Source organism: Camponotus vicinus, unplaced genomic scaffold (genome assembly GCF_025532165.1).
Source record: "Camponotus vicinus isolate PSW18456_S1 unplaced genomic scaffold, iyCamVici1.0 SCAF_4, whole genome shotgun sequence".
Taxonomy (NCBI): domain Eukaryota; kingdom Metazoa; phylum Arthropoda; class Insecta; order Hymenoptera; family Formicidae; genus Camponotus; species Camponotus vicinus.
In genome coordinates this window covers 14,621,282-14,647,154 of record NW_028141976.1, presented here as the reverse complement: position 1 = coordinate 14,647,154, position 25,873 = coordinate 14,621,282, and the positions used below count along the sequence as shown (strand labels likewise).

The 25,873-nt window shown below is 38.1% G+C and overlaps 3 protein-coding genes across 5 annotated transcripts; 1 reads left to right on the top strand and 2 right to left on the bottom strand.

The window, feature by feature from the left end:
• Positions 1-424: 424 nt before the first annotated feature.
• Positions 425-24,560, bottom strand: LOC145969652 (uncharacterized). 3 transcript variants are annotated; one of them, XM_083095761.1, is made up of 3 exons: positions 24,513-24,560; positions 4,618-4,732; positions 3,761-4,495 (listed from the first exon to the last, which is right to left on the bottom strand). In XM_083095761.1, the coding sequence occupies exons 1-3, from the start codon at positions 24,556-24,558 to the stop codon at positions 4,285-4,287; spliced, it is 372 nt and encodes a 123-aa protein (XP_082951887.1). In that variant the 5' UTR covers positions 24,559-24,560; the 3' UTR covers positions 3,761-4,284. The 3 variants fall into 3 exon arrangements, 2 of the variants coding, with proteins under 2 accessions (XP_082951886.1, XP_082951887.1); XR_014438215.1 differs by lacking the exon at positions 24,513-24,560 and adding an exon at positions 4,995-5,268 and having other exon boundaries at positions 3,771-4,495; XM_083095760.1 differs by lacking the exons at positions 3,761-4,495; positions 4,618-4,732 and adding an exon at positions 425-1,600 and having other exon boundaries at positions 24,513-24,557.
• On the bottom strand, positions 6,571-9,475 carry LOC145970489 (uncharacterized). Its single transcript, XM_083097309.1, has 2 exons — positions 6,674-9,475; positions 6,571-6,607 (listed from the first exon to the last, which is right to left on the bottom strand). Coding segments are annotated over exons 1-2 (312 nt in total). The 5' UTR covers positions 6,984-9,475; the 3' UTR covers positions 6,571-6,605.
• LOC145970734 (uncharacterized) lies at positions 17,707-22,454 on the top strand. The gene is made up of 3 exons (XM_083097661.1): positions 17,707-22,000; positions 22,064-22,185; positions 22,268-22,454. The coding sequence occupies exons 1-3, from the start codon at positions 21,509-21,511 to the stop codon at positions 22,302-22,304; spliced, it is 651 nt and encodes a 216-aa protein (XP_082953787.1). The 5' UTR covers positions 17,707-21,508; the 3' UTR covers positions 22,305-22,454.
• Positions 24,561-25,873: the final 1,313 nt, after the last annotated feature.

Below are 25,873 nucleotides of genomic sequence, written 5' to 3'. Positions count from 1 at the left end.
CCAAATCTTCTAACATCGTCTACAAGATGAAGAAGACCATGCACATTGTGCGACACATTATGAATTCCATACAGTTTTATAAATGTCTTTATAAAAAAGAAAACTAATTCTTGCGCATAGGATAAATATTCATGTAAGTTTTTAGAAGACATAAATCTTATTATCACGTGAAATATCATAAAATGTGTATATACATTTATTTTTAAAATAGATTTGAAAGCCACTGGTCCTGTATATAGAAGTATTAATCTGTATTCTGTGGCTTTCCATAACCTTATACAATCCATCCCTCGTGGTTTTCTAACAAATTCTGAAGGTATCGATGGTTTTAATTGTGTTAAACGTGTAGAAATTTCTTTTACTGCTCTATGTTGCATACGAAAATGTAGATCTCCATCAAGCCACAAATATATTAATTTGCGCATAATTCCCAAGCATATTAAATGCATGTAATCTAAAGGAACATTTGTGACAGGTTTAAAATGAGGTATTTTTAACAAGCTAGATGTTACATTTGGGTTATGATAATTATCATCAACCTTCTCTATAAAATCCTCATCTGTTCTAAGTGGCGCATCCATTTGTGGAAAACATCCGATTTTTTATGTATTCTCCTTCAGTAATGCATTTAGTGCAACTGGAATACCCTGAATGCCCTTTTATACATAAAGCAAATGCTTTGGCTGGTGTATCACATATTAGTGCTTCAATTCTACATTGTATATTACAATTATCGATGCAAATGCCATTCTCACATATTTCTATTGCTTCATTAATAAAATCTTGTAAAAAATCATTTGCGTTGGCTGGTTTTTCATTTCCATAATAAATTCCGATAATAAACACATTGTTATAGGGAAGAATTGAGCCTAATATAGGCCAAAATTGTTGCTGTGACGATTTCGATAATGGTAATCCATCAATGTTTATAGTTATTTTGATACAATCAAAATTATCTTTTTGTAATGTTAATCTTTTTGTAATGATATCTGATATGATATTAAATAATCCAAAATGATAATATATTCCTGGTACTACTACACGTATCGTTTGTGTTCTTGGTGTTTTTAAAAATGATCGTGGATCTGTTAACAATGTTGAAAAACAAGAATGTTGTTTTAATTTCAAAAGTAGTGCTTTTAGAGCATTATGTTTAATTTGATACTTCGTAGCCCAGACAACAAGATCTTTTTTAAAATTGCTGTTTGCCAAATGTGCATTTTCAGATGTCACATGAACTATTGATTCTTCACAAGGAATTCTTGTAATGCATTGTGAGGAATGTAAATTGTGTTCATTTATATATGCATCTGTATTGAAATGTTCATAATTTATTAACATATCGTTATTCTTGTTCTTTGTAGAAACATTATCTTTTTCGATTACTTGTGCATCGTTTTCAATATCTGTTATATCAGAATTAATTTTTAAAATGTTTTCCACATTGTTTGTGCGCTTATCATTAATATTCGTATGTGATAGAGCAGTATTTAACATAGATTTAGAGATAAATTCTGATTCTTGTTTAATCAATCTATTTAATTGTCGTTTTGACATATGTAAGATGTCTTTCCTTGAACGCTTTCGATTCATTTTAACTCTGTTTAAGTATATTATTATAATCGTTATTATCTCACAATTATCATAGACATTATATGTATATTACGTAAAATGCAGTATTTAAAATGTTAGGCAATGATGAAATGATTATGAATAAAATGAAATTTAAAATATATATAACATATATATTTATAATAATATCAAAATTCATATTAATAAAATTAGAAACGGAAATATTAAACAAATGCAAATATATTTTATGTAAGTATTGAACGTGAGAAATTAAAAATCAGAGTATTCCTTCTGGAATTATATTCTTATAATGAAAATATTTTTATCGATTACAAAATGTTACAACTTTAATAAATTTTAATTAATATTGTTATTGTCAAATTTTTCAATACTATCACTAGAATTCTTTTATGTGAGAAATTCATGTACATTTTTAAAAATGTATGACATTACAACAAAATTCTCTGGTTTACTCTGATTTTTCGTTCTTTAAAAAATATTTAAATAAATAAAATAAAAAAATGCAGAATAAAATAAATAGAATAAATAGAATAATTAAAAATAAAATGAATACGTTGCAATTACGTACAAGGTGTTTCAAGTTTTTCTTTATAAACTTTAGTAGCAAGTTCTATGAACAGAAATTTAAAAAAAAGTTACATAAACATAGATCTCCAGAATAATTTATTAAAAAGTTATTACAGAAATACGAAATGTGTAAGAAACAATTTTATTTAAATTTGCATTTCAAAGTATTACCCGCTCATGTCAATATAAGTTATACATCAATATTGAATTTATCACTCTAGAACTTTCGTGAATTTATTTACTCTACAAATTTTGCTTTATCTTTATCTTTGCAGCTGCATACAAACTTTTAACTTTTTGGGACAATGTTCTACATGATACACTCGTTGCTATTATAGTTGCTCATATTCATTATCATGATCACCTATCATTTTAAATAATAAACACGAAAAGAAAGATAAGATAATCTTATTTATAATAAAGTTACTATTTTTTCAATACAAAATTCTAACTTTTGCAATAACTTCCTAATAAAGTATTTTAAGACCCATGATTGTATAACATCCCACACAGCAATCTATATCTCAGACGTAAATCAGATATCATTTCGTCAATAAATTTTTGTTGTATTTGAGATATCTTGATATCTGATATATCTTGAATATCTTCAGAATATCTGATATCTTAATTATCAAAATATTCTAATAATATTTTTACGAAAATATAATCTTTATACAATATATTTATATACACATAAATAATAAGTTAATATTTATATATACTTATTATTTATATGCATAAATATGTTGTAAAAAGGTATTTTTTAAAAACATTAGAAAATTTTGATAATTATTAAGATATCAGATGTGTTTATATATATATATATATATATATATATATATATATATGTATATATAATATAAATATTAATATATACACATCAATTTAGTCATACGAGATATAACGGCGACATATGTTCGCTCGTGCTCGTTCCGGTATTTGTTTGTTACGTGGATATGCGGCTTAAGTGAAGTCATCTGAATGCAGCTTAAAAGCATTTGTGGCGCGTAAATATGTTCTAACCTCATTCGGCCATTTGTTCCTGTGCAGTTATGTTTAAACGATTGTTAAGCTAGCGCCAGACTATGTGCGTTTAAATGCGTTTCTTCCCATTCAGAAGTTAATTCCCTCTATCTGCATACGATAGGAGATACGAGAATTACCGGACACGTTGTATACATATATACAAGGTATCCCAAGTTTGTCTGTACAAACTTTAGTAGCATATTCTATAAGCAGAAATAAAAAGAATCCCACACAGCAAAATATATCATAGAGAGATCTGAGAGATATCTAAATATCAGAATATCTGATTTAAATAATGCTACTCAGATATCACTGGGATATCTATAAGATATCTTCCAGACTGCAAAAATGTATGATTTTTTCATCTGAGATATGATATCTGATCTTGCAACAAAAATCAGATATTTGTATTTTATTAGAATTGGATTATATATATTTTGGATATTCTTTTTATTTTAAAAATGGATTTTATAAATAATAATTACTATTATAGAATAATAGTTTTTTTATTGAAGAATTAATCATATTATAATTTGATAAAAATAATGACATGTACATTTTTAATAAAAATTATTGTCATTTACAAAAGAATGCATATTTTAATTATATTAGTGTGTTCTAATTAATGTATATATATATTACATTTGCACAAATAAAAATAAAAATGTTATGATAAAGAACTTGCAAAATTATTAATTTTTAATTTAGTAAATAAATCTCATTCTTAAGAACAAAACTTAAAGTGCACTTACTAAGGACAATAAACTTAAAAGTTGTTTTTGATATGAAAGTAAACTAATTAAGATAATATGAGTATAAACTCAACAAAATCTATATTATTATTATATATATTATAAAAATAAAATAAATTCTCTGATATAAAAGTAAAAACTGAAAATAAAATTCTAAACAACTATAACATAAATAAATGTTTACAAAACTTATTGTTATAATATTGCAATATAGCATCACATTATAATAAAAAAAATAAAAGTATTTACGAAATATAAAACATATATATGTATATGTATATACGTATATACATGTATATGTATATAATTATATTTTCTCACAGAAGATGCGATATTAGAAAAGTTATCATTCATTATCAGATGAATTTTGAATATTAAAATTTATGTTTCTATCACTTTCCTTATCAAAAAAATCGTCAATATCGTCAGTATTCTTTTCAGTAGATGTTTCACTTTGATCGTTGCTTTCATTTACAACAGAAGAGACTTCTTCGAATGCACCTTCATCATTAATAAAATTTTGATTATTTTCATTATTTTGATGCTTTGATTCCCATCTGTAAAAAAATTATTAAACTAAGTAAAAATAAATATAGAAAGGAAAATAATTGATTGCGCGTGCATATCGATAAATATGTAGAACGGCGGACATATAGTAATATAATAATATAAAATTTACGTTTTAGCTCGGCCAATTGACTGGCGGAGAAATTCCTTAATGTTTCCAATAATATTTTCTTCAGTTGCATCAGCTGCAGGTATTATTCCGTTATGTCTAGTATTTCTAGTTGCATCTAATAAAGAAACATTTTATGCATGATTACATCATACAAAAATTACAGAGAACTGTAATTTTTGTATGATGTAATCATGCATATTTTTCCACATGTCAAAAAACATGCATATAATAATTACAAATAAGTCGTAGTTGTCTGTAATAATTACAGAACTCATAGGAGTCTCTATTCTGTTACTTAATTTTATTGATATCTATTTAGTTGCGCAATAACCTCTATAACGACTAAAAAGTTTAAGATGAATATTGATAATACTTACACGTTATATAAGAAACAGAATAATAAATTTCGTTTGCGTAATTATACACAATTCTTTCTATCAAATATAATATCACAGATAATATATATACATTGACGAAACGGAAGAATTTTCTCACTGCCGCTCACTGCACGCACGTGCCTTCCTTACAACAAATGGCCGAATGAGGTTAGAACATATTTACGCGCCACAAATGCTTTTAAGCTGCATTCAGATGACTTCACTTAAGCCGCATATCCACGTAACAAACAAATACCGGAACGAGCACGAGCGAACATATGTCGCCGTTATATCTCGTATGACTAAATTGATGTGTATATATTAATATTTATATTATATATACATATATATATATATATATATATATATATATATATATATATATATATATATATATATAAGTAGTAAGTCTAGGCCGGTTCTAACCCAGGGGCTCCGAGGGGGGGTGAGGGGCGAGGGGGAACCGGCGGGGGGGGGGGGGGGGTGATGACGTCACGCGGGGGGGGTGACGTCACGCGGGATGACGTCGCGCGGGAGGGGGGGTGATGATGTCACGCGGGGGGGGGTGACGTCACGCGGGGGGGGGGTGACGTCACGCGGGGGATGATGACGTCACGTGCGGGGGATGATGACAACGTCACATGCGGGGGATGATGACGTCACGTGCGGGGGATGATGACGTCACGTGCGGGGGATGATGACGTCACGCGCGGGTAGGGGAGGTCCGCGGCGCGACCGGTGGACGAGGGGGTCCGCGCGGGTAGGGGGATCCGCGGCGCGAGCGATGGACGAGGGGGTCCGCGCGGGTAGGGGGGATCCGCGGCGCGACCGATGGACGAGGGGGTCCGCGAGGAGAAGGGGGATCCGCGGCGGGCCCGCGATGTGTCCACGTGTGAGAAGGACGGTGCACTGGTTTGAAAAGGATAGCGTAAAGTGTGTGAAGAGGACAGTGCGACAAGGATGGCATCAACGTGTGACAAGGACGACATCAACATATGACAAGGATGACGTCAACGTGGAACAAGGACGACGCATTGTAAGATGCTGCATAGGTGGGAGAAGGACGACGCAAAGGTAAGTGAGTGATAGCGACGAGCTTGTGAATGAGAGAGAACGATAATAGCGCGAAGAGAACGCATACGAAAGAGAACTATAATATCGCGAGAACAACGTATGCGAGAGAGAACGATAATAGCTAAGATAACGCGTGCGAGCGAGAACGAAGATATCGCGAGACTTACAACTAACGCGAGACTTATTGTTAGAACGATAGCGCGTACGAAAGAGAGAGAGAGAGAACGATAAATTCTTACAACTAGCGCAAGAGAGACGCAAAGGATGGGAACGCAAGGAGAGGCGCGTAAATAAATACATTTCTTTTTTTTTTAAATTAAAATATAAAATTTATTTAAATGTGTGCGTGTATTATACAATTTTGTGTGTGTGTGTGTGTGTGTGTGTCTAATAAAATAATAATATAATATAAAATATAAAATATAAAATTTAAATATATAATAAAAATATATAATATAAAATAAAAAAAAAAATATATATATATATATATATATATAAGGGGGAGGGGGCGATGCGCCGGGCTAAGGGGGAGGCCGCTTCTGGAACAGAAATAGATGCAGCGTTAATAGAAATATATTACGATAAGATTTATAAAAAACACTTACATCTGTCAATCCATTCCTCTTGTTTTTCCTCATTCTCCTCATGTTCCTCTTCTTCCTGTTCCTCTTCTTCCTGCTCCTCATTCTCCCCTTCTCTTTCCCCATCCTCCTCTTCCTCCTCTTCTCTTTCCCCATCCTCCTCTTCCTCCTCTTCTCTTTCCTCTTCCTCATCCTCTTCTCTTTCCTCTTCCTCCTCCTGCTCCTCTTCTTCTATGACCCATTCCTCTATTTCTTCGTGGGGCTCTTCCCCGAAGAGCCGCCGCAGGTCGAAAATATCTTCGACCTGGCGACTCTCCGGGGTGTCGCCCCACATATATAAAAAGTGGCTTCTCCTAGCCCGACGCACCGTCCTCACCCATTGCCTCCTTTCAATATTGATGAAGCCCGGTATCCGGACTTCATCCTGAAACTATATCAAAAATATTTATTTAAAAATACACAATTTTTACAATTTTTATAAAATAATCATAATACATTCAATACTTACATTCCATAGGAACATCAGCTTTAAGAACACAACACATAATATATCGAATAATGTTTTTTTCCATACAGGGTATATATTTACGCGATCCATTATTTTTTTTTTTTTTTTTTTAACTTTTACACGTACACGATTCAGAACTTCTAAACTCTTTCTGACGAGGCAACGAGGTCCCGGCACGAGGTTTTATAGTAGAGATGCGACATTATCACCATATCAAAAACGCGTCGTAAGACAAAAGTACGGTCCCATGCAACTCAGCGTGGTATATAATATAATATAATATTAATATTATCATATCGCGACTTTGTGAGGAGACAAACGTCTCGGTATGAAACTTTAGAATAAGGACGTATCATTATCGCTTTACCAAAAACGCCTCGTAAGACAAAAGTATGCATGATATAATATAACATTATAATATAATGTGTCAACCCTGCTCGAACGGTCATCGAACGGAAATAAGCGACTATCGAACGCAAACGAACGGTCATCGAACGGAAATGAACGACCGTTGAACGGCTATCGAACGGTCATCGAACGAAAACGAACGACTGTCGAACGCAAACGAACGCTCGTCGAACAGCAATTGAACGGCTATCGAACGGTCATCGAACGGAAACGAACGACTGTCGAACGCAAACGAACGCTCGTCGAACGGAAATGAACGACCGTCGAACGGTAATCGAACGGAAACGAACGCTCGTTGAACGGTAATTGAACGGTCATCGAACGGAAACGAACGACTGTCGAACGCAAACGAACGGTCATCGAACGGAAATGAACGACCGTTGAACGGCTATCGAACGGTCATCGAACGAAAACGAACGACTGTCGAACGCAAACGAACGCTCGTCGAACAGCAATTGAACGGCTATCGAACGGTCATCGAACGGAAACGAACGACTGTCGAACGCAAACGAACGCTCGTCGAACGGAAATGAACGACCGTCGAACGGTAATCGAACGGAAACGAACGCTCGTTGAACGGTAATTGAACGGTCATCGAACGCTCGTCGAACGGAAATGAACGACCGTCGAACGGTAATCGAACGGAAACGAACGCTCGTTGAACGGTTGTCGAACGGTAATTGAACGGTCATCGAACGGAAATGAACGCCCGTCGAACGGTAATTGAACGGTAATCGAACGGAAACGAACGCTCGTCGAACGGAAATGAACGCCCGTCGAACGGAAACGAACGGTAATCGAACGGAAACGAACGCCCGTCGAACGGAATCAAACGGAAATGAACGGTTGTCGAACGGAAATGAACAACTGTTGAAAGGAAATCAACGACTATCGAACGCAAAACTATATTCAATTATCAAATATTTAAATATTTTATCATATACCACAATATAGTATCGAAATACAATATCTGTGGCAGCTGTGTCGCGTACGGAAACACGATACTGCACACGTACATAGATAGAGATGAGGAAAGAAAGGAGAGAATAAGAAAGACGATAAAAATATATTGCATCATCAATTTATTATAAATATGGATTCGACGAATCATTATCATGATGTTTCAACCACCAATTATAAATCTTAAATACATTTTCTAAGGCACAATTTTTTACATGATTTTCACAACGTACAGTATTCTTAACATCTAACTTATTTAAAGAAGCTACATCCTCATAATCTGCATCCAAAGTTTCGATAATCACATCGTTTCTCGCATCATTGTCCAGTATATCGGCTAGCCATTGCCGTTTTTCATGCCCTTTAACGTACACGAGAGATGACGCATCATCATCCTCCCCCGTTGCACCCATCACCGCCGTCGTAATTAAACGTTTCGATTTCCAATATGAAACGTGTCCATCATTCCACGATAATCCATGGTGATTTTTCATCAACCATAAAACCTGACATCTCTCAGATTTTGTGAGCATGTGCCATGGTTCGGGACATGTAAAAATGTAATGAGAAAGTATGGATCCCTTTCTCAGAACAGCAGCTTCCTTCACGACAAAATTTTTGTCAACGATAAATCCTTGTAGATCCACAAACGTTGGCACAGCCATGATGACAAGATCCGATCGCAGACTGATGTCGATCGTCAAACATCTCAATCTTTTATATTTTTTCATATGCAATGGAGGGGATATTTGCTGACTTATGTAATTTTGCGGACTACATTGGTCAATGGATTATATTCGACAACCCGATCGTGCAAGATGAGACAATAGGCGGTAGTATTCGCCGATATATTTTCCCTGCATTCAAACTCTATTCTCACGTCCACGGTAGCAGTTTTGACAGACTCGTTTTGTCGCGAGCAATCAATGACCGCGAGAGGACCGCAATGTAGAAACTTTGAAATGGTTAATAGCGTGGTGCTGTTATCGCATCCATAATAAGATTTGCGAAAACGAGAGTACATGTTGAATAGAACGGCGAATCTATTTTTTTCAAAATCTAAATTTAAATCATCGTAGGGATAAAATTCCGAGTTTAAATAGAGTTTAACGTTGGCCAATTTGCAGTCATCGAACAATGTAACATCTTGTGACACTGAATTCTTTTTACCAGTTTGCAGTGCAAAGATCACGTATCGTGGTTTCTCTAGCTGGGAGGCAGCTTTCACGGTCCATGAATGCTTAGTCGTGCTATGCAGCAGAGGAAATTCGTATAGATCCCAAGATCTGAAACTCATGTTCAAGTATCGTCCGCTTTCCAACATTCGCAACATCGACAATTTATTAATCTCATTCAATATTACATGAGGCATACGCCACTGTATCTTGAGTAATTCAATCTCTGCTTCCGACGATGGGTGTCCGAATAGACAATTATTATCGTTGCGCGAACGTATCAAAATCAATTCATGACGAGCGTTAATCACAACGCGTTTATAATCTTCACAAAATCCCAGCAGCATGTTGAGCGGTACGCAATAGTTGAAATAATTTTTGTCACCATTGTACGTCAAATCCCACGCAGCGTTCTTCAAGTTTATACTTTTCTGATGCGTTAGAGAGACATAATTTTTGAGCGTCGAAGTTATTCCAACATTTCTGTTGTGATCAATCTCTACTCCGTCGAGTTCGTATCGAAGCTCATCAAACATGAATGCGACACAATTGTTTCCCAATACAACCTTCATTTCATCATTCGCTTTACGCACATTAAACCTTCCCTCGATGTAAAGAAAGCTTTCACACGGTAACGTGTACAAATCCTGATGTTGTATAGGTATTCGTATCTCGTCGCTGTATCCAAGCGTCGTATTGGCGTACGGATTGTATGTATGAGTCTCAATCTTGACGATGCGATCGTCAAAGACTGGCTCACCTCCGATATTCAAAATATCAATCATTCTTTTCGTACGATGAATCCCAATGATTTTAAAAATTCACGATTCAACGCGCTCAACTTCTTCTTAATGGCTATCTTATTATTGTCACCCGATACCGCAATAGTATTGTCCCTCGTAAAAGTATTGTCTCTCGCGTGCTCCGTTTCGTTCAGCACGAGCATACTATGTTTGTCGCCGCCGTATATGCAATCTTACGGTAATTTCCTCTCCTCGAAAATCGAGCAATCGACCTCTTTGATCCACAATACGTATCGTTAAATCCGTAATGCTCCGTACGATGATCGGCAGGTAAATGATCTGTGCTGGCGTTTCCGATATCTTATATCCTGGTGGTACGCTCGGTGAAAATTCATGTATTGTGTGTACGCGCATGCCATTGCTGTACGCACCAGTAGTCACGTTACATTCTATACGAATAATATTTACGTTTATAATATTAACCGGTTCGTCCGATTCGTACCACTCGCGAGGTTGCAATATACGATTCGATGAGAATCCAAGCAAGGATCCTACATTGTCGGGTTTGGTAAAGTTTATTCTGTAGGCACATTTGATTTCGCTCTTTAGCGTGCTATGATTGGCGCGAAGCGCTATTGGATATTCCTCATCATAATCGTTTTCAACATCTCTGGAAAGGTGTTCATCTTGCAAAATTGCACGTTTGAGATAGTCATTTATAGCGTGCAATTCGTACGATCCTTCGGGAATCGTAATTTCTTTGTCGTCGTTGCCAAAGTAAAATTTATTATTCGAAAAATTTACGTTTGGTATCATATGATAAGTTTCAAAATCCGTTAATCCAAGCTCGTAATCGGCATCAGTCAAATCTATAGCGGGAAAATAGCTTACAGCGAGAACGCTGCTTCTGCCAGTCAACGTAAGTGTCAGTGACATGTCGAACGAATACTGAGTCGTGACGATGGATTGTCAGGCTTTAAATTGATCGTCGACTGTTTGAAGAAATTTTAAACACAACTGTCCACAGATGCTCTGATTGTAACTTTGATAAGATGCATAATTGTATTCAATTTTCACTCGTCCGAAATATCGCACAAGTTCCTTAGGTGGTCGAAGGTTTCCAAAACTGTCGAAATATACGACACGATCTCCCCTCTTTGCGTACGCTACCCAATGAGTACCGGGACCATCAACGTCATCCAAATTGACGATACCGCTCTCGTTTCGTCGTACACCGCTTATTGGTAAATTATTGCGCATGAAAACACCTCTAAAGAACGGTATGTGCATACGTTTCACCAATTGTTCCAATTGCACGTTAGTTGTCGCACCCGTAGGCATTTTTAATGTTTTTTCGACGTTTTTTTTTTTCTCTTAGACTTTGTTGAGAATCCCTGTCCACGCTTGTACGGAGCGAGATAAAGTCCGCGACCTTCCATAGCGCGATTGTGACGCTGCAACTCTTCCAGCTGACGTTGCGCCGCCTTGCTATCGTTTACCGCCTTTGCGATTCCCGCCGCACCGCCGGCCAAAGAACCGACAACTCCCAACAACGGTAAAAGTGGTAAAATACCACCACGTTTCGCTACTGGAAGTATTCGTTTTTTCCTCCTCTTTGTCGTCGATGGCTTTTTCATCCCCATGCCGAGTTTTGTCTTTGCCTTCATTGCCGCCCAAACAGTCGTAGCGGCTGCTCTTTCGCCAAGAGTCGAATCCCTCGCGGTAATGCGTTCTCGCGCTCTTGCAGCTAGTATGCGATCCGCGACGTGTCGTTGACCGAGGTCGTTGCTTCGCGAGTAAGCAATGTCGTGCTCGCGACAAGCGGCGTCCAATGGATTGACGCCTCGATCGCCTCTAGCCAATCGTTTCTCTAATCGTGTTCCCGGGCCGCAAAACTGATAACCGGGAATATGTAATTCGATGGGAAGCGCGTTTATCGCACGATTTAAGAGACCGCTACCTCTTACGATTCTCGCTGACATTCGTAGCAATCTTTTATTAACGGTGGCGGACCGTCGATGTGCGTTCGCTGCCACGGCTGATTGTAATGTCGCATGCACGAACGATATTGTCGAACCTCCGAATCAGCTTTTATATATTCTGGAAGCTTGTCCCACAATCGTTCCACGTAATCACCAAAATTTTGTAGTAAAACAATCTTTGGGATATACTGCAGTTGTTCAGCGGTAAGCCGGAAAATGTCTCTTTCATCCGACAGAAGGAGAAACATTTTGATACTGAACGGTTTCGAGTTGAGACACCTCTATAAATAGGTCTCCCCCTCGTGATCATTTGCAAAATTGATTCGAAAGAGAAAACATGCGGTTCGTGCGACAAGCGCGGATAATCAAAGTATCAAATTTCGATGATAGACTAATATCGGAGAAAAAAGTACGCAAGCATGGAAACATGCTACCGACTACTATACGCGGTATCGTTTGCGGCCCTTCAAACTGCGGTAAGACAAACGTGTTGATTAGTTTGATAGAAAGTCCATATGGTGTACGTTTCGAGAACATGTACGTATACTCGAAATCGCTTCAACAACCGAAATATAGATATTTGGAAAATTTACTAGCACCTATAGACGAAATTGGTTATTTTACATTCTCTAATAACAGCGATGTCATTCCACCGAGCGAGGCGCTTCCGAATTCCATCTTTATCTTTGATGACGTGGCATGTGACAAGCAAGATACGATAAGAGAATACTTTGCAATGGGTCGACACTCGAGCGTCGACTGTTTCTATCTTTGTCAAACGTACGCCAAGATACCTAAGCATCTTATACGCGATAATGCGAATCTTTTGATTTTATTTAAACAAGACGGTACAAATTTGAAACATGTGTACAACGATCATGTAAATACCGACATGTCTTACGATGATTTCCGCGCATTGTGTCAGAAATGTTGGCAACGCAAATATGGCTTCGTAGTCATTGATAAAGACAGCATGTTGATCAATGGACGATATAGAAGAGGATTTAACGATTTCGCGATACCGTAAAGCGATCAGTCGTCATCGACACATCGATCGAGCATCATGAACGGCGATCATGAAAAGATTGCGATAGAGATTGCAAAAATGAGCGAATCAATTCGCAAAAAATATCGCGCTTTGAAAACTGGTAAAATGGAGGAAGACGTTGCATTGGAAAGACAATTTAAGCCAATTACCGAACCTTTAAAACAGCTTATCGAAAATACTGTGGAATCTGATGCGCCGAAAATTGAACCATTGAGTTTAACGTTTGGAGAGAAGCACGAGGAAAAAATAAAAGAGTCGAAGCAAGGAATAAAGCGAGCACGGATAAATATGCCGATAAACGATTCGCCGATATATTCGACACCGAATCGATCAAAACGAAGGAAACAATTTTCTAATATGGCTACTGTTTCTACTCCGATAAAAGTACAACCGCGTCAAACAATGCCATCCCCGTCCGTCGAAGAAATTTATGAGACCACGCCCGATTCGTTTGTAACATCGGTCCGACATGAATTAGAAACGTCCGAAGGTCAGAAAACGTTCCGAGATCATTTTGGTCCACTAGCGCAAAAATATATAGGAGCTATCATGAGTGTTGATAAAAATAAGAGTATGGATTACGTCTACGGTGTTAAATTTACCAGCGAAGGAATGATGCTCGGTGATAAACGTTTCGATGTGGACATGGAAGATAATATAATTATCGATGGAATAAAATATACGGGATCCGAAGGTATCTACGATTTGATTTTTAGAAAATTTCCCAATCATAAAAAATACACTCAAGACGATTTGTATAAATATCAAAGTATATTAAAAGCAACAAATGCGCATAAACGTGACAACAAAGTTAATAATCCTATTAAAAGTAACAAAGGATACAAGTACAAATATATAATTGCACCATTATTCCCCGATAGAAAGGTGGGAAGAGGTATAGACGCGCCGCACACCATGACGCTAAGCGACAACATGATCGATTATGTGCATTGGAACGATCCCAACGAATTGGTAAATCGTTTGCGATTGCTGGACGCCTCGCGTCGAGCCGGCAACAATGCTCACGACAATGAAATCTTGTCAATTATCGAAGAACTTCGCGAGGCTGGCATTATTATAAATTAAACTATGCGTCAACGATACATGTCATTCGGTCAAAGTTCTCGGTACTGAAATGTCGATTAATAAATTTGGATTATCGCTCGGAACGTCGAATAATTTGTACTATCAATGGAATGGATTATTGAGAAATTACGTTCGCGATAACGCTCTCTGCCAGACTACTACCGGCTTTGACGCAAGGTCGCGCAAGATTCAACGTGTAGCGCAACCGGAAACTGATACTGACGCCGTCAACAAACGATACGTGGATAAACTTTTGAGAGATCGACAGGGAGAAATTGAACAAAAAATTATCACGCTTGAAACACACGTGCAGGCGCTATGAATAATGATGGACGAGATAAAGAATGTGCTGAGATATGCAACATCTGACTCGACATAGTAAACGAGAGATACTAATATCGCAATATTAATTATGCCTCGATCAAACGTGCGAAAGAAGATAAACACCTCCGAAAAGCGACAACTTGTCGAGGAACTACATGCTCCGGCGAGAAGAAATTTTCCACGAAGACGCGTCATTGTACGCGGATACGACGATCTGTGGCAGGCGGACGTGGTTGACATGCGTTCGTATTCTCGACTCAACAAGGGTCATAAATACATACTCACAGTTATCGATGTGTTGAGCAAGTATGCGTGGGCCGTACCGCTCAAGAGTAAGAGCGGAAACGAAATGTCCGAAACGATCGCAAAGATTATTGGAGACGATAAAAGGTGTCCGAAAAATTTTCAAACCGACAGAGGAAAAGAATTTTACAACGCGAGTGTGCAGAAACTCATGAAGAAACACAACATTAATCATTACTCGACGTATTCCATTATGAAAGCCTCGGTCGCGGAACGATTCAACCGTACTTTGAAAAACAATATGTGGAAAATGTTTACGCTCAACGGAAATTACAAATGGATCGACAAGCTATCTCGACTTGTTGCAGAGTACAATACGCGAAAACATCGCACTATCGGTATGAGACCTGCCGATGTCACTCCAGCGATCGCTGAAAAACTTTTAAATACGGTGTATAGCAACGTAAAAATTGCGGCTCCGACAAAATTTAAAGTAGGCGATTCTGTACGCGTGAGCAAATACAAGACCATCTTTGAAAAAGGTTTCACACCTAATTGGACGACCGAAGTTTTTAAGATTGTCGAGGTGCAGAAAACTAATCCCACGACATTCATACTCGAAGATTCGCGTGGAGATCCCGTCGCTGGAGGATTCTACGAATACGAATTACAACGCGTCGCTAATCCCGACGTATATCTCGTGGAAAAAATTTTGCGGGAAAAGGGTGATGATGTATACGTGAAATGGTTGGGAATGAATAAATCATACAACTCTTGGATACATAAAAATAGTGTATTATAAATATTTATTAAAATAATATACATATAAACTATATAAATAATTTAATATATAAATATTTAATAATATAAAAATACATAAAATGTATTAAATATAAGAATATATACATGGTTATGTACAAAATATACAATTAATAATAAATAAAATATACATTTATTTACAATGGTATTCTATAATGTCCCCACGGTAACGTATCGGTGGTTTCGGGTACGATATACCGCTTATCGTCGTACGGACTCAGAGCAATTTTCGTCTCGCAGATCGTGTATACTTGGTGCAGTTTAGATCGTATACACGACTGCTGACGCGTCATTTCAATTTCTTCTTTCAAACACCGCGTGTAATCGTCAAACGTTATCGTTCTCGCAACAACGTTACTCTTGACACCTTTAACTTTCTTCGTATCCTTTTTTCCATTCACTCGTAACGCGTACATCTTTGCTCTGAGCCCAACGAATTCGGTCATTATGGTACCGTTGTTTTCGTCCTTCATCAGGCCCGGTACCTTTTTATTTACAAGCGGTATACCGTACGCATTATCCACTGCATAATCGCTCGTGTCGAATCTGATGATATCGCGCTTCATATTCTCATACACATCCGCACACTCAATGTGATATATGAGACTATCCGTATCGGTGTACATTACCTGGCATTTGTCGCGATACATTGGCGTCATATACTCGTGATGAAACTCGTACAAACATGTCTTGGATATGTCGAGTATGCACATACCCACGTAAATCGGTTTGTAGAATTTCACCTCGAGTTTACGCAATTCCACAGCGATTAAGTTTTCTGAAAAAACGCTTCTGCTGTGGAAATTTGGTTTCGCAATCATTACCTCTGCACCGTACCGACCATCCCACTTTGTTAATAATTTAACATCGACACGATTGCGCACATTTTCCATCGTTTTACCAAACACTGCATTGTTCATTAATTTATATAAATTTTTTTCGAAATCATTTTTAGCCAATGTTCTAAAATGTGTATTTAATTCTATGTAATTTCGAAGCCACGGAGATTGTGAAAACTGTAAAATTCGATGTATTTTTGTAACGCGAAGACCGTGACGCGTACACTGCTGCAGGTTGCAGTAGTGTATCACGTAACGTTTCTTATCGTATAGCATTGCAAGCAGTTTGAATTCCCGCTTGCCAGGTGGTTTGTCGCGTGTCGGGCAAAACGGTAGGTCAGTGTGTGCATCGTGAAGATGTTGCGGGTACTCGAGGTCCACTTCGAGGACATAGCCTGTAGGCGAATCTAGCGCGATGGATGATACGTCAAAATTGGTCACGTCGTCGACCCATCGAAAATCGGCGTAAGGTAACGGTTGACACATTGCCCATCCGTACAAATTATTTACATCAAAGTACATCAAGTATGATGCTGGTTTCGATGGATCGTACGACTCCATGTACTTGTTATTAGCGCGAGCATATCTACCCGAACATTGACTCAGACCACCGCGTATACCACGTTCGATGAACATAACCATGTCGATGTCAGTAAGCAACTCGAACGTAATTTTCGTATGCTTCAACATGGCGTCCCACGTGTATCCGGGGAGAGTATAGTAATACGCGGGGTCGAGTCCGTAACTTTCGATACATTTATCTCGAAAGTTTTCGAAAATGTCGGCTAATAACAAGACATCAATTTTAAGATATAAATCGCTATATTCGCCTAGCGTCCGAATGGAGAATCGCGTCCAGATGTTCTCGGCGTGCGCGTAATCGCTCTCGGATACAGTGTCACCGGTCAAGGAACTGTAAAATGATTCGCGCGGTGGTAAACACGTATCTTGCAACCTATCTACCGAGTCGATGTATTCATACGGAAATACACCTTTCCGCGTTAACAAATTGAAATTTTCTGTTGATAAATTTTGATATTCTGATTTTAAAATTTTGAGTTTGTCTTTATCCAAAAACGATGCCAATTTGTCGAGACTCGATGCGAGAAATTTGAATGAATCGATGAAACGTAATTTTACATGATTTTTTGATTCTTCATCCATACAAACATCTTTTGTGAATGAAATATATTTCTCTTTTGTTATCGGAAGTAACTCGATTTTCCCTTCGAACGATGTGGCTATTTCCTCGATAATAAAGTGTGAATCATAACCTGATAAATTATGAAAAACTATGGGAATACAAAAAGATTCTTTATAATTTAAATTGCAATTTGAGTGTGCTGGACCTCTGTATCGCCCGGTCAGATGGCAATGATCGCGAACGCGTGTATCGTCTTCCACGAACGGTTTTTCGCATATATGACATTGAGTGGCGCTATGGAATTTTTCCCACTCTTCGGACGTCAAATTTACCATGGGGACATTTGTTTTTAAAATATTTTTTACACGTAACGCTAAATTTTTGAGGTCTTCGGCGAACCAAGCTATACAATCGGCGCTACGACGCGAATGATATGCCGATAAAGATTCATCATACGAACAATGTACATAGTAAGCTATACTAAATACTTGGTGATGTTGATATGCGTTTTTCTCTTCATCCATCTTGGCCAAAACGCATTCCAGGTCGGCGTAGACCACAAATGGAAGCCGCTCCTTCCGATTAAAGTTATTGAACTCGAGCCACTTGTCCTTATCGCTCGGCAATCGGACAGCGCAATCGTTCATCTTTCCACAGTCGACCGTATGCGACTGCAACTTGGCGTCCGAATCAAAGTAATGTAAGCATCTGTAAAAGAAAAATTTTTTAAAGATTTATATACAATTTGCTACATAACTTATAATTATTCAAATAATATAAATTAAACTTACCGGTCGCAGATATATTTCTTGTGCTCCTTTTTGCTCAATTGTGAGCTCACGAGCCGGGATAAATTCTTAATCCAAGTGAAATGTCCGACGCTGTTGTCGTCTTCAATGTACAGCAAGTTGATATGCTTGTCCTGCTTCTGCTCCGTAAGACGCATCGGGACAATGCTGTTCTTGTCTTCGATGCTGTACACATTTATAGAAATGTCATTGGCAAGTTCAAAATTTTTTATTTGGTTCACAGTCACTGGAAACTCAATGTCCCGGAGATTCAGCACTGTCGTGTAATGTGGGTACGATGATTCCCGTTCCGCCTTTCTTTCGGCGGGGTATAGTGCGGCGACCACTGCCCACGCGAAACATGCATTGTCCTTTGATTGTACATTAATCACCGCTCTTTTCAACATAATCTCCCGCGATAATTTGATGTGACACCCCGCACGCATAGGATTATACTTATTTATATTTACAGTTAAATTTAGTATTCGCGACAAAGCCCACCCGCTATCGCGTTCCTGAAACTCTTCCAGAGACGCTAGGGTGGGTTCGATAACACGCCGTTCGTACCACTCGCGTAAATCGGATGTGCGAAAGAGTTCATAGTTTCGCGTATTGATACTTTTGTTGGCGTGTTTATCCCCAGCCACGAATTCACCGTTAAATATAGTGTTCACTTTCACATTATAATGTTTTTTCATAACATCCTTCACATGTTCCAACACAATGTCTTTGGCATCATCGAGAAACTGGCGCGGTTCGATGTGATTATAATTTATCACTGCACCAGTCAATATACGACTCTCGAACGCCGTATCAATCTCGCGCCACGCAAGTCCATTTTGACGCGTGCTACATCCGGCACCCGTGTGTACGAAACGTCCGCGTACCGAATTTTTCAACCCTTCGAGGCGCGCGATCCGAGCAATTAGCGATTGTCGATATCCGATCGATAATCGCGGTCGCTTGATGCAACTTTGCTCTTCCAACGACTCGATGTATTGGTCGCATCGTTGCTCCCACACAATGTAATCTTCCAATGAATTCACCAAAGTGGATTGCTCTCGCAAACTTTGTTCCTCCATATTGTATCAGACTTGCGAAATGCGCTTCCCAATGATAGTTCCGGATGTACTTTAACAAAAATACTGGTGGGGTGTGCCTCTTGATCATGATTTATATACTGTCTCGTGCATATCATCGAACATTCTAGAATGATTTCATCTTAAAAATTCCCTGGAGTAGCGTCTGCAATTTAACCTTGATAATTTCGCGTTTTGTCACGTACATTTGAAAAATCTAACGTGGTTGCATCGGGAGCAGTCGTAAATCGGCGCTTGATTTTAGCACATTCAGCTAAATCTTTGTCTAGGGGTGATGTGCGTTTTAACCTTGACGGTTAATCTTTGTTCTGATGTGTAATTTAACCTTGATAATTTCGCGTTTTGTCACGTACATTTGAAAAATCTGACGTGTTTGCATCAGGAGTAGCCGTACATCGGCGCTCGATTTTAGCGCATTCAGCTAAATCTTTGTTCCGATGTGCATCTTAACCTTGAAAATTTCGCGTTTTGTCACGTACATTTGAAAAATCTGACGTGATTGCATCAGGAGCAGCCGTACATCAGCGCTCGATTTTAGCGAATTCAGCTAAATCTTTGTTCTGGGGATGATGATGTCATCGCAGCCGTACATCGGCGCGACAAAATTTTAGAGGAAATTAAAATGTCGTGTTAGCAATAATCCCCTCTACATTGCAATTTGCGATACTATTTGAATTGATATTAATTCTAATACGATCAGTATTGCATCAATCGCGCGTGTGAAAGGTTCACTGAAGAAATCGACATGAATTTTTACGTTCCGATTCGAAACGGTGAAACTCCACCGTGTAAGAAGCAAAAATGCGACACGTAAGTTTCAATCGTTTAAAAATTTTATTTATTAATTTTTTTTAAATATTGATCTAATTATTTATATTTTTATAGCATTCAACCTAGTCGTGCGACTCACATACTTGGAAGAAGATATGCTTTAACCCCAACGTCGTACAAGTATTTGGACATTGGAATAAGCGTTGGAGCTGTGTCGTACGTGGAACTGATTCTCGGCGATAATCGAGGCAATCAAATAGTGTTGCCTTTCTCAACGTGGAATTTGTTGATGCAGAAGCAAGCAGACGTTGAACAATTTCTACAATCGACTGCTCTCCCATTAAGGATTGGAGATCTAATGCTTGAAATGTATCAATCGAAAATTGTAAAACTCGCATTATGCGAAAATTCTTTGTATATGAAACCACAAACATTATTACATTTATTTAATTTTGAAAATTGTATCGATCATATGCATAATTGGTTATGCGAGAATACGTATCTCGTGAATGAAAAATTTAAACAATTTGAAACTGTTTTACAACGTAACAATATTACTACTGTATGCGATGCTGTAAAAACGATACGCGATAGTGATGTCTTTAACAGCGAATCATTAATCGATTGTGAATTACTAACATGTGCTGTAAATGATATTTTTTACGATGCTTGCAATAAATAATTATTTTTATTTCATCTATGATTTTAATTCTTTCCTTCCATACGAATAAGAATAGTTATACTTTTCTCAACACGCTCCGCTAAAGATGTAGAGAAATGCTGAGGTAGATGAGACGTGATGTCCTAGTTGGAATGAGACAAAAGATATTAAAAGATATATAATGAAGAGGAGTCTGCGACATTAGAATATTATTTCTTTCGTTGTTCTGTGTTTCGTTAGTCTTGTGTTACGTTAGTGCAATGGCTGAAGACGATGTTATTATCATCGATGACGATACGGATGATGATGATTATTGGATGGAAAGAGAGAGAGAAATGGATGAGATGGAGAGAGAGAGAGAGGAGAGAGAAATGGAGGAGGGATCATCCGATGGGAAACCTGATTTCCGTTTTCGGACTAGTGATGATGAAGAATTACTTCAATACGAGCGGGAACAACTTTCAAAGAAGAATCTAGAAACTTCAATCGTTCAGTTTATAAGACATCAAGAGCTCGGCTTGGAAAAACCTCGCACAAATTCTTTGAGGACATTTCTTCTAGCTCGAGAAATATGTGCGCGAGATTTTGCAAAATATCATGGATGTAAATGTTTCAATATAGAACCTAATCATTCTAAAGTAAATTGTATTGGAAACAAACTGCGTGAAAATCTCGAATTAATAGAAGATTTTGAAAAATTGAAAGAAGATGATCATGAGAATATACTACGGCGGAAATTGGAAACGTTGAAGGTAAAATATTTTTTGTCGATGTGTAATAAATTTAAAACATAAAATTAATATGTTTGATTTTAGAGTTTACGCGATGATATGAATGGTCGACGAGAGGATAAACAGATATGTGAATCCAAACCTGCATCAAAATATAAATTGTGTGTATTGTATAACGGTGAATGGAAAATGCCATGGAAAGTATTGTAAGTAACTTTCAATTTATAATATATCAAAAGTTCTAAAATAAATTATTAAAAACTATTCAAATGTCTTTTTCTGTTCCAGGAGCGGCTCCACTCAGCCCGACACATCGACCCCTTAGCATTCTAGGAGCGGCCTCCTCCTTAGCCCGGCGCACTCCCCCAAATATATTATTCTTATTATTTTATATTATATATTTTTATTATATATTTAAATTTTATATTTTATATTATTATATTATTATATATTAAGCACACACACACACACACACACACACACACACACACACACACACACACACAAAATTGTATAATACACGCACACATTTAAATAAATTTTATATTTTAATTTAAAAAAAAAAAGAAATGTATTTATTTACGCGCCTCTCCTTGCGTTCCCATCCTTTGCGTCTCTCTTGCGCTAGTTGTAAGAATTTATCGTTCTCTCTCTCTCTCTTTCGTACGCGCTATCGTTCTAACAATAAGTCTCGCGTTAGTTGTAAGTCTCGCGATATCTTCGTTCTCGCTCGCACGCGTTATCTTAGCTATTATCGTTCTCTCTCGCATACGTTGTTCTCGCGATATTATAGTTCTCTTTCGTATGCGTTCTCTTCGCGCTATTATCGTTCTCTCTCATTCACAAGCTCGTCGCTATCACTCACTTACCTTTGCGTCGTCCTTCTCCCACCTATGCAGCATCTTACAATGCGTCGTCCTTGTTCCACGTTGACGTCATCCTTGTCGTATGTTGATGTCGTCCTTGTCACACGTTGATGCCATCCTTGTCGCACTGTCCTCTTCACACACTTTACGCTATCCTTTTCAAACCAGTGCACCGTCCTTCTCACACGTGGACACATCGCGGGCCCGCCGCGGATCCCCCTTCTCCTCGCGGACCCCCTCGTCCATCGGTCGCGCCGCGGATCCCCCCTACCCGCGCGGACCCCCTCGTCCATCGCTCGCGCCGCGGATCCCCCCTTCCCCGCGCGGGCCCCCTCGTCCACCGGTCGCGCCGCGGATCCCCCCTACCCGCGCGGACACCCTCGTCCATCGCTCGCGCCGCGGATCCCCCCTTCCCCGCGCGGACCCCCTCGTCCACCGGTCGCGCCGCGGACCTCCCCTACCCGCGCGTGACGTCATCATCCCCCGCACGTGACGTCATCATCCCCCGCACGTGACGTCATCATCCCCCGCATGTGACGTTGTCATCATCCCCCGCACGTGACGTCATCATCCCCCGCGTGACGTCACCCCCCCCCCCCGCGTGACGTCATCATCCCCGCGTGACGTCACCCCCCCGCGTGACGTCACCCCCCCCCCCGCGTGACGTCATCCCGCGTGACGTCACCCCCCCCGCGTGACGTCATCCCCCCCCGCGTGACGTCCCCCCCCGCCGGTTCCCCCTCGCCCCTCACCCCCCCTCGGAGCCCCTGGGTTAGAACCGGCCTAGACTTACTACTTATATATATAAACACATCTGATATCTTAATAATTATCAAAATTTTCTAATGTTTTTAAAAAATACCTTTTTACAACATATTTATGCATATAAATAATAAGTATATATAAATATTAACTTATTATTTATGTGTATATAAATATATTGTATAAAGATTATATTTTCGTAAAAATATTATTAGAATATTTTGATAATTAAGATATCAGATATTCTGAAGATATCAGATATTCTGAAGATATTCAAGATATATCAGATATCAAGATATCTCAAATACAACAAAAATTTATTGACGAAATGATATCTGATTTACGTCTGAGATATAGATTGCTGTGTGGGTATCACTGTATTTCCTAACTATTTTTATCAATTATTAAAGAGTGCTTGATTATTAATCAAATAATAAGTAAATCTTTCTATCGCATATTTTTAAATGTTAGAGCTTGAAACTTAGGATTGTTTAAAGCAAAGATTAAATCTTAAATCAGCTATTATAGATCGGGACTTATACGTAAATCAATTACACAAATATTATACTGCACATCATACTGCAGTAACTGATATTCACGTATGAAGTTAAATTGTATACTTTTCTTAATACATTTTAGAGGTTCGATTTATAAAAATTAATAAAAAATATACAAAAACTAAGCCATTTGTTTCAAAATGTAATGGAATATAGAATTAGGCATAAAGAATTTATGATGCAACGTGATCGTTCTTAGAACACATAACCTAATTACTTTTAACAATGATTTGACAAGATATTAAATGAATATTGGTAAAAAAATATAAGTACAAATCTTAATTTGATTATCATTTGTATATATGTTGTACATATGAGCTGATTATTTAAAGAAGATAAGAAGATTACCTTTGATATAAATATTAACCGTCGTTCCTACTGTGTATGTCCTCATGAATCAAACCGGAAAAGAACTATCTCCGCATTCTCCGTAATACCATTGTCTATTTCCGTAAGGGCTCCTGCACACAGGACGCGGCAACACTTGCCGCGCGGCAGAAGCCGACGCGATAGCCAATCAGCAGATACGTAACATCTACCGCGCGTCAAAGTTGAACTCAATCCAACTTTTGTATTGGCTTATCGCGTCGGCTTCCGCCGCGCGGCAAGTGTTGCCGCGTTCTGTGTGCAGGAGCCCTAAGAAGTTTGCTAATTGATATCAAACAAATTGATATATATTTGTATTCTGTGTTTGCTGGGAATGCTTCATACATTCCAAAAATATCCGATAAAAAATGTAATATTGCTGATCATTTTAGTATATCCTGAGAATATTCGATAAATATACCAAATATTACTGATGAGTTTCGTATATTCTAAGAATATCAGAAAAGTAATATACTACAAAATACGTTATAGAGATATTATCTGTATATCTTATATATCTGTAGTATATTCAGTAGCAATTCAGTATATACGAATAATATCATGTGCTGTGTGGGAAGGCATAAAACATAGTCTTAAAATTATAAGGCAGCCATTCTGCTCAGGCCCTTAGGACCAGTAGTGCGTTTACCTATAGGCTTTTGGGGCTGGAGCCCTAGGGCGCCAAAGCGCCAGGGGCGCCATAGCTTTAAAACATGAAAAATTAAAAATGTGCGTTTCGATCCTTCTTTCGGATCATCCTCAGCAAATTGTGAATCGGATCAAGTAATGATGTATATTTTTGTATATAGTTTTTGTAATTTGCTTTGAGCCCCTGGGCGCAATTTTTATAAACGCGGCCCTGCTTAGGACCTGAGCAGAATGGCTGCCTTAAGATTTTAAGACTATGTTTTATGCCTTAGGTCTTTGTCTTAGGTAACGCACAATACTGTGAGTTATGTCTCGAGTCTTATGTATACGCGAACGTTTATTTCTTACTAACGTTCGCGTATACATAAGACTCGGGACATAACACACAGTATTGTGCGTTACTTAAGACAAAGACCTAAGGCATAAAACATAGTCTTAAAATTATAAGGCAGCCATTCTGCTCAGGCCCTTACCTAAGATAAAGACTTAAGGCATAAAATATAGTCTTAAAATTATAAGGCAGCCATTCTGCTCAGGCCCTTCGCTGCGATCTAGAAGTCGCATTTAGACGTATGTTAGAGAGAGAACGACTACTGCCGTCTATCTCTGTCTCTCTCGCTCGTATTGCGACTTCTAGTCGAAAAACGGACACACTAAAGGTGAAAGCACATAAAATTGCATAGGCGCATAACCAT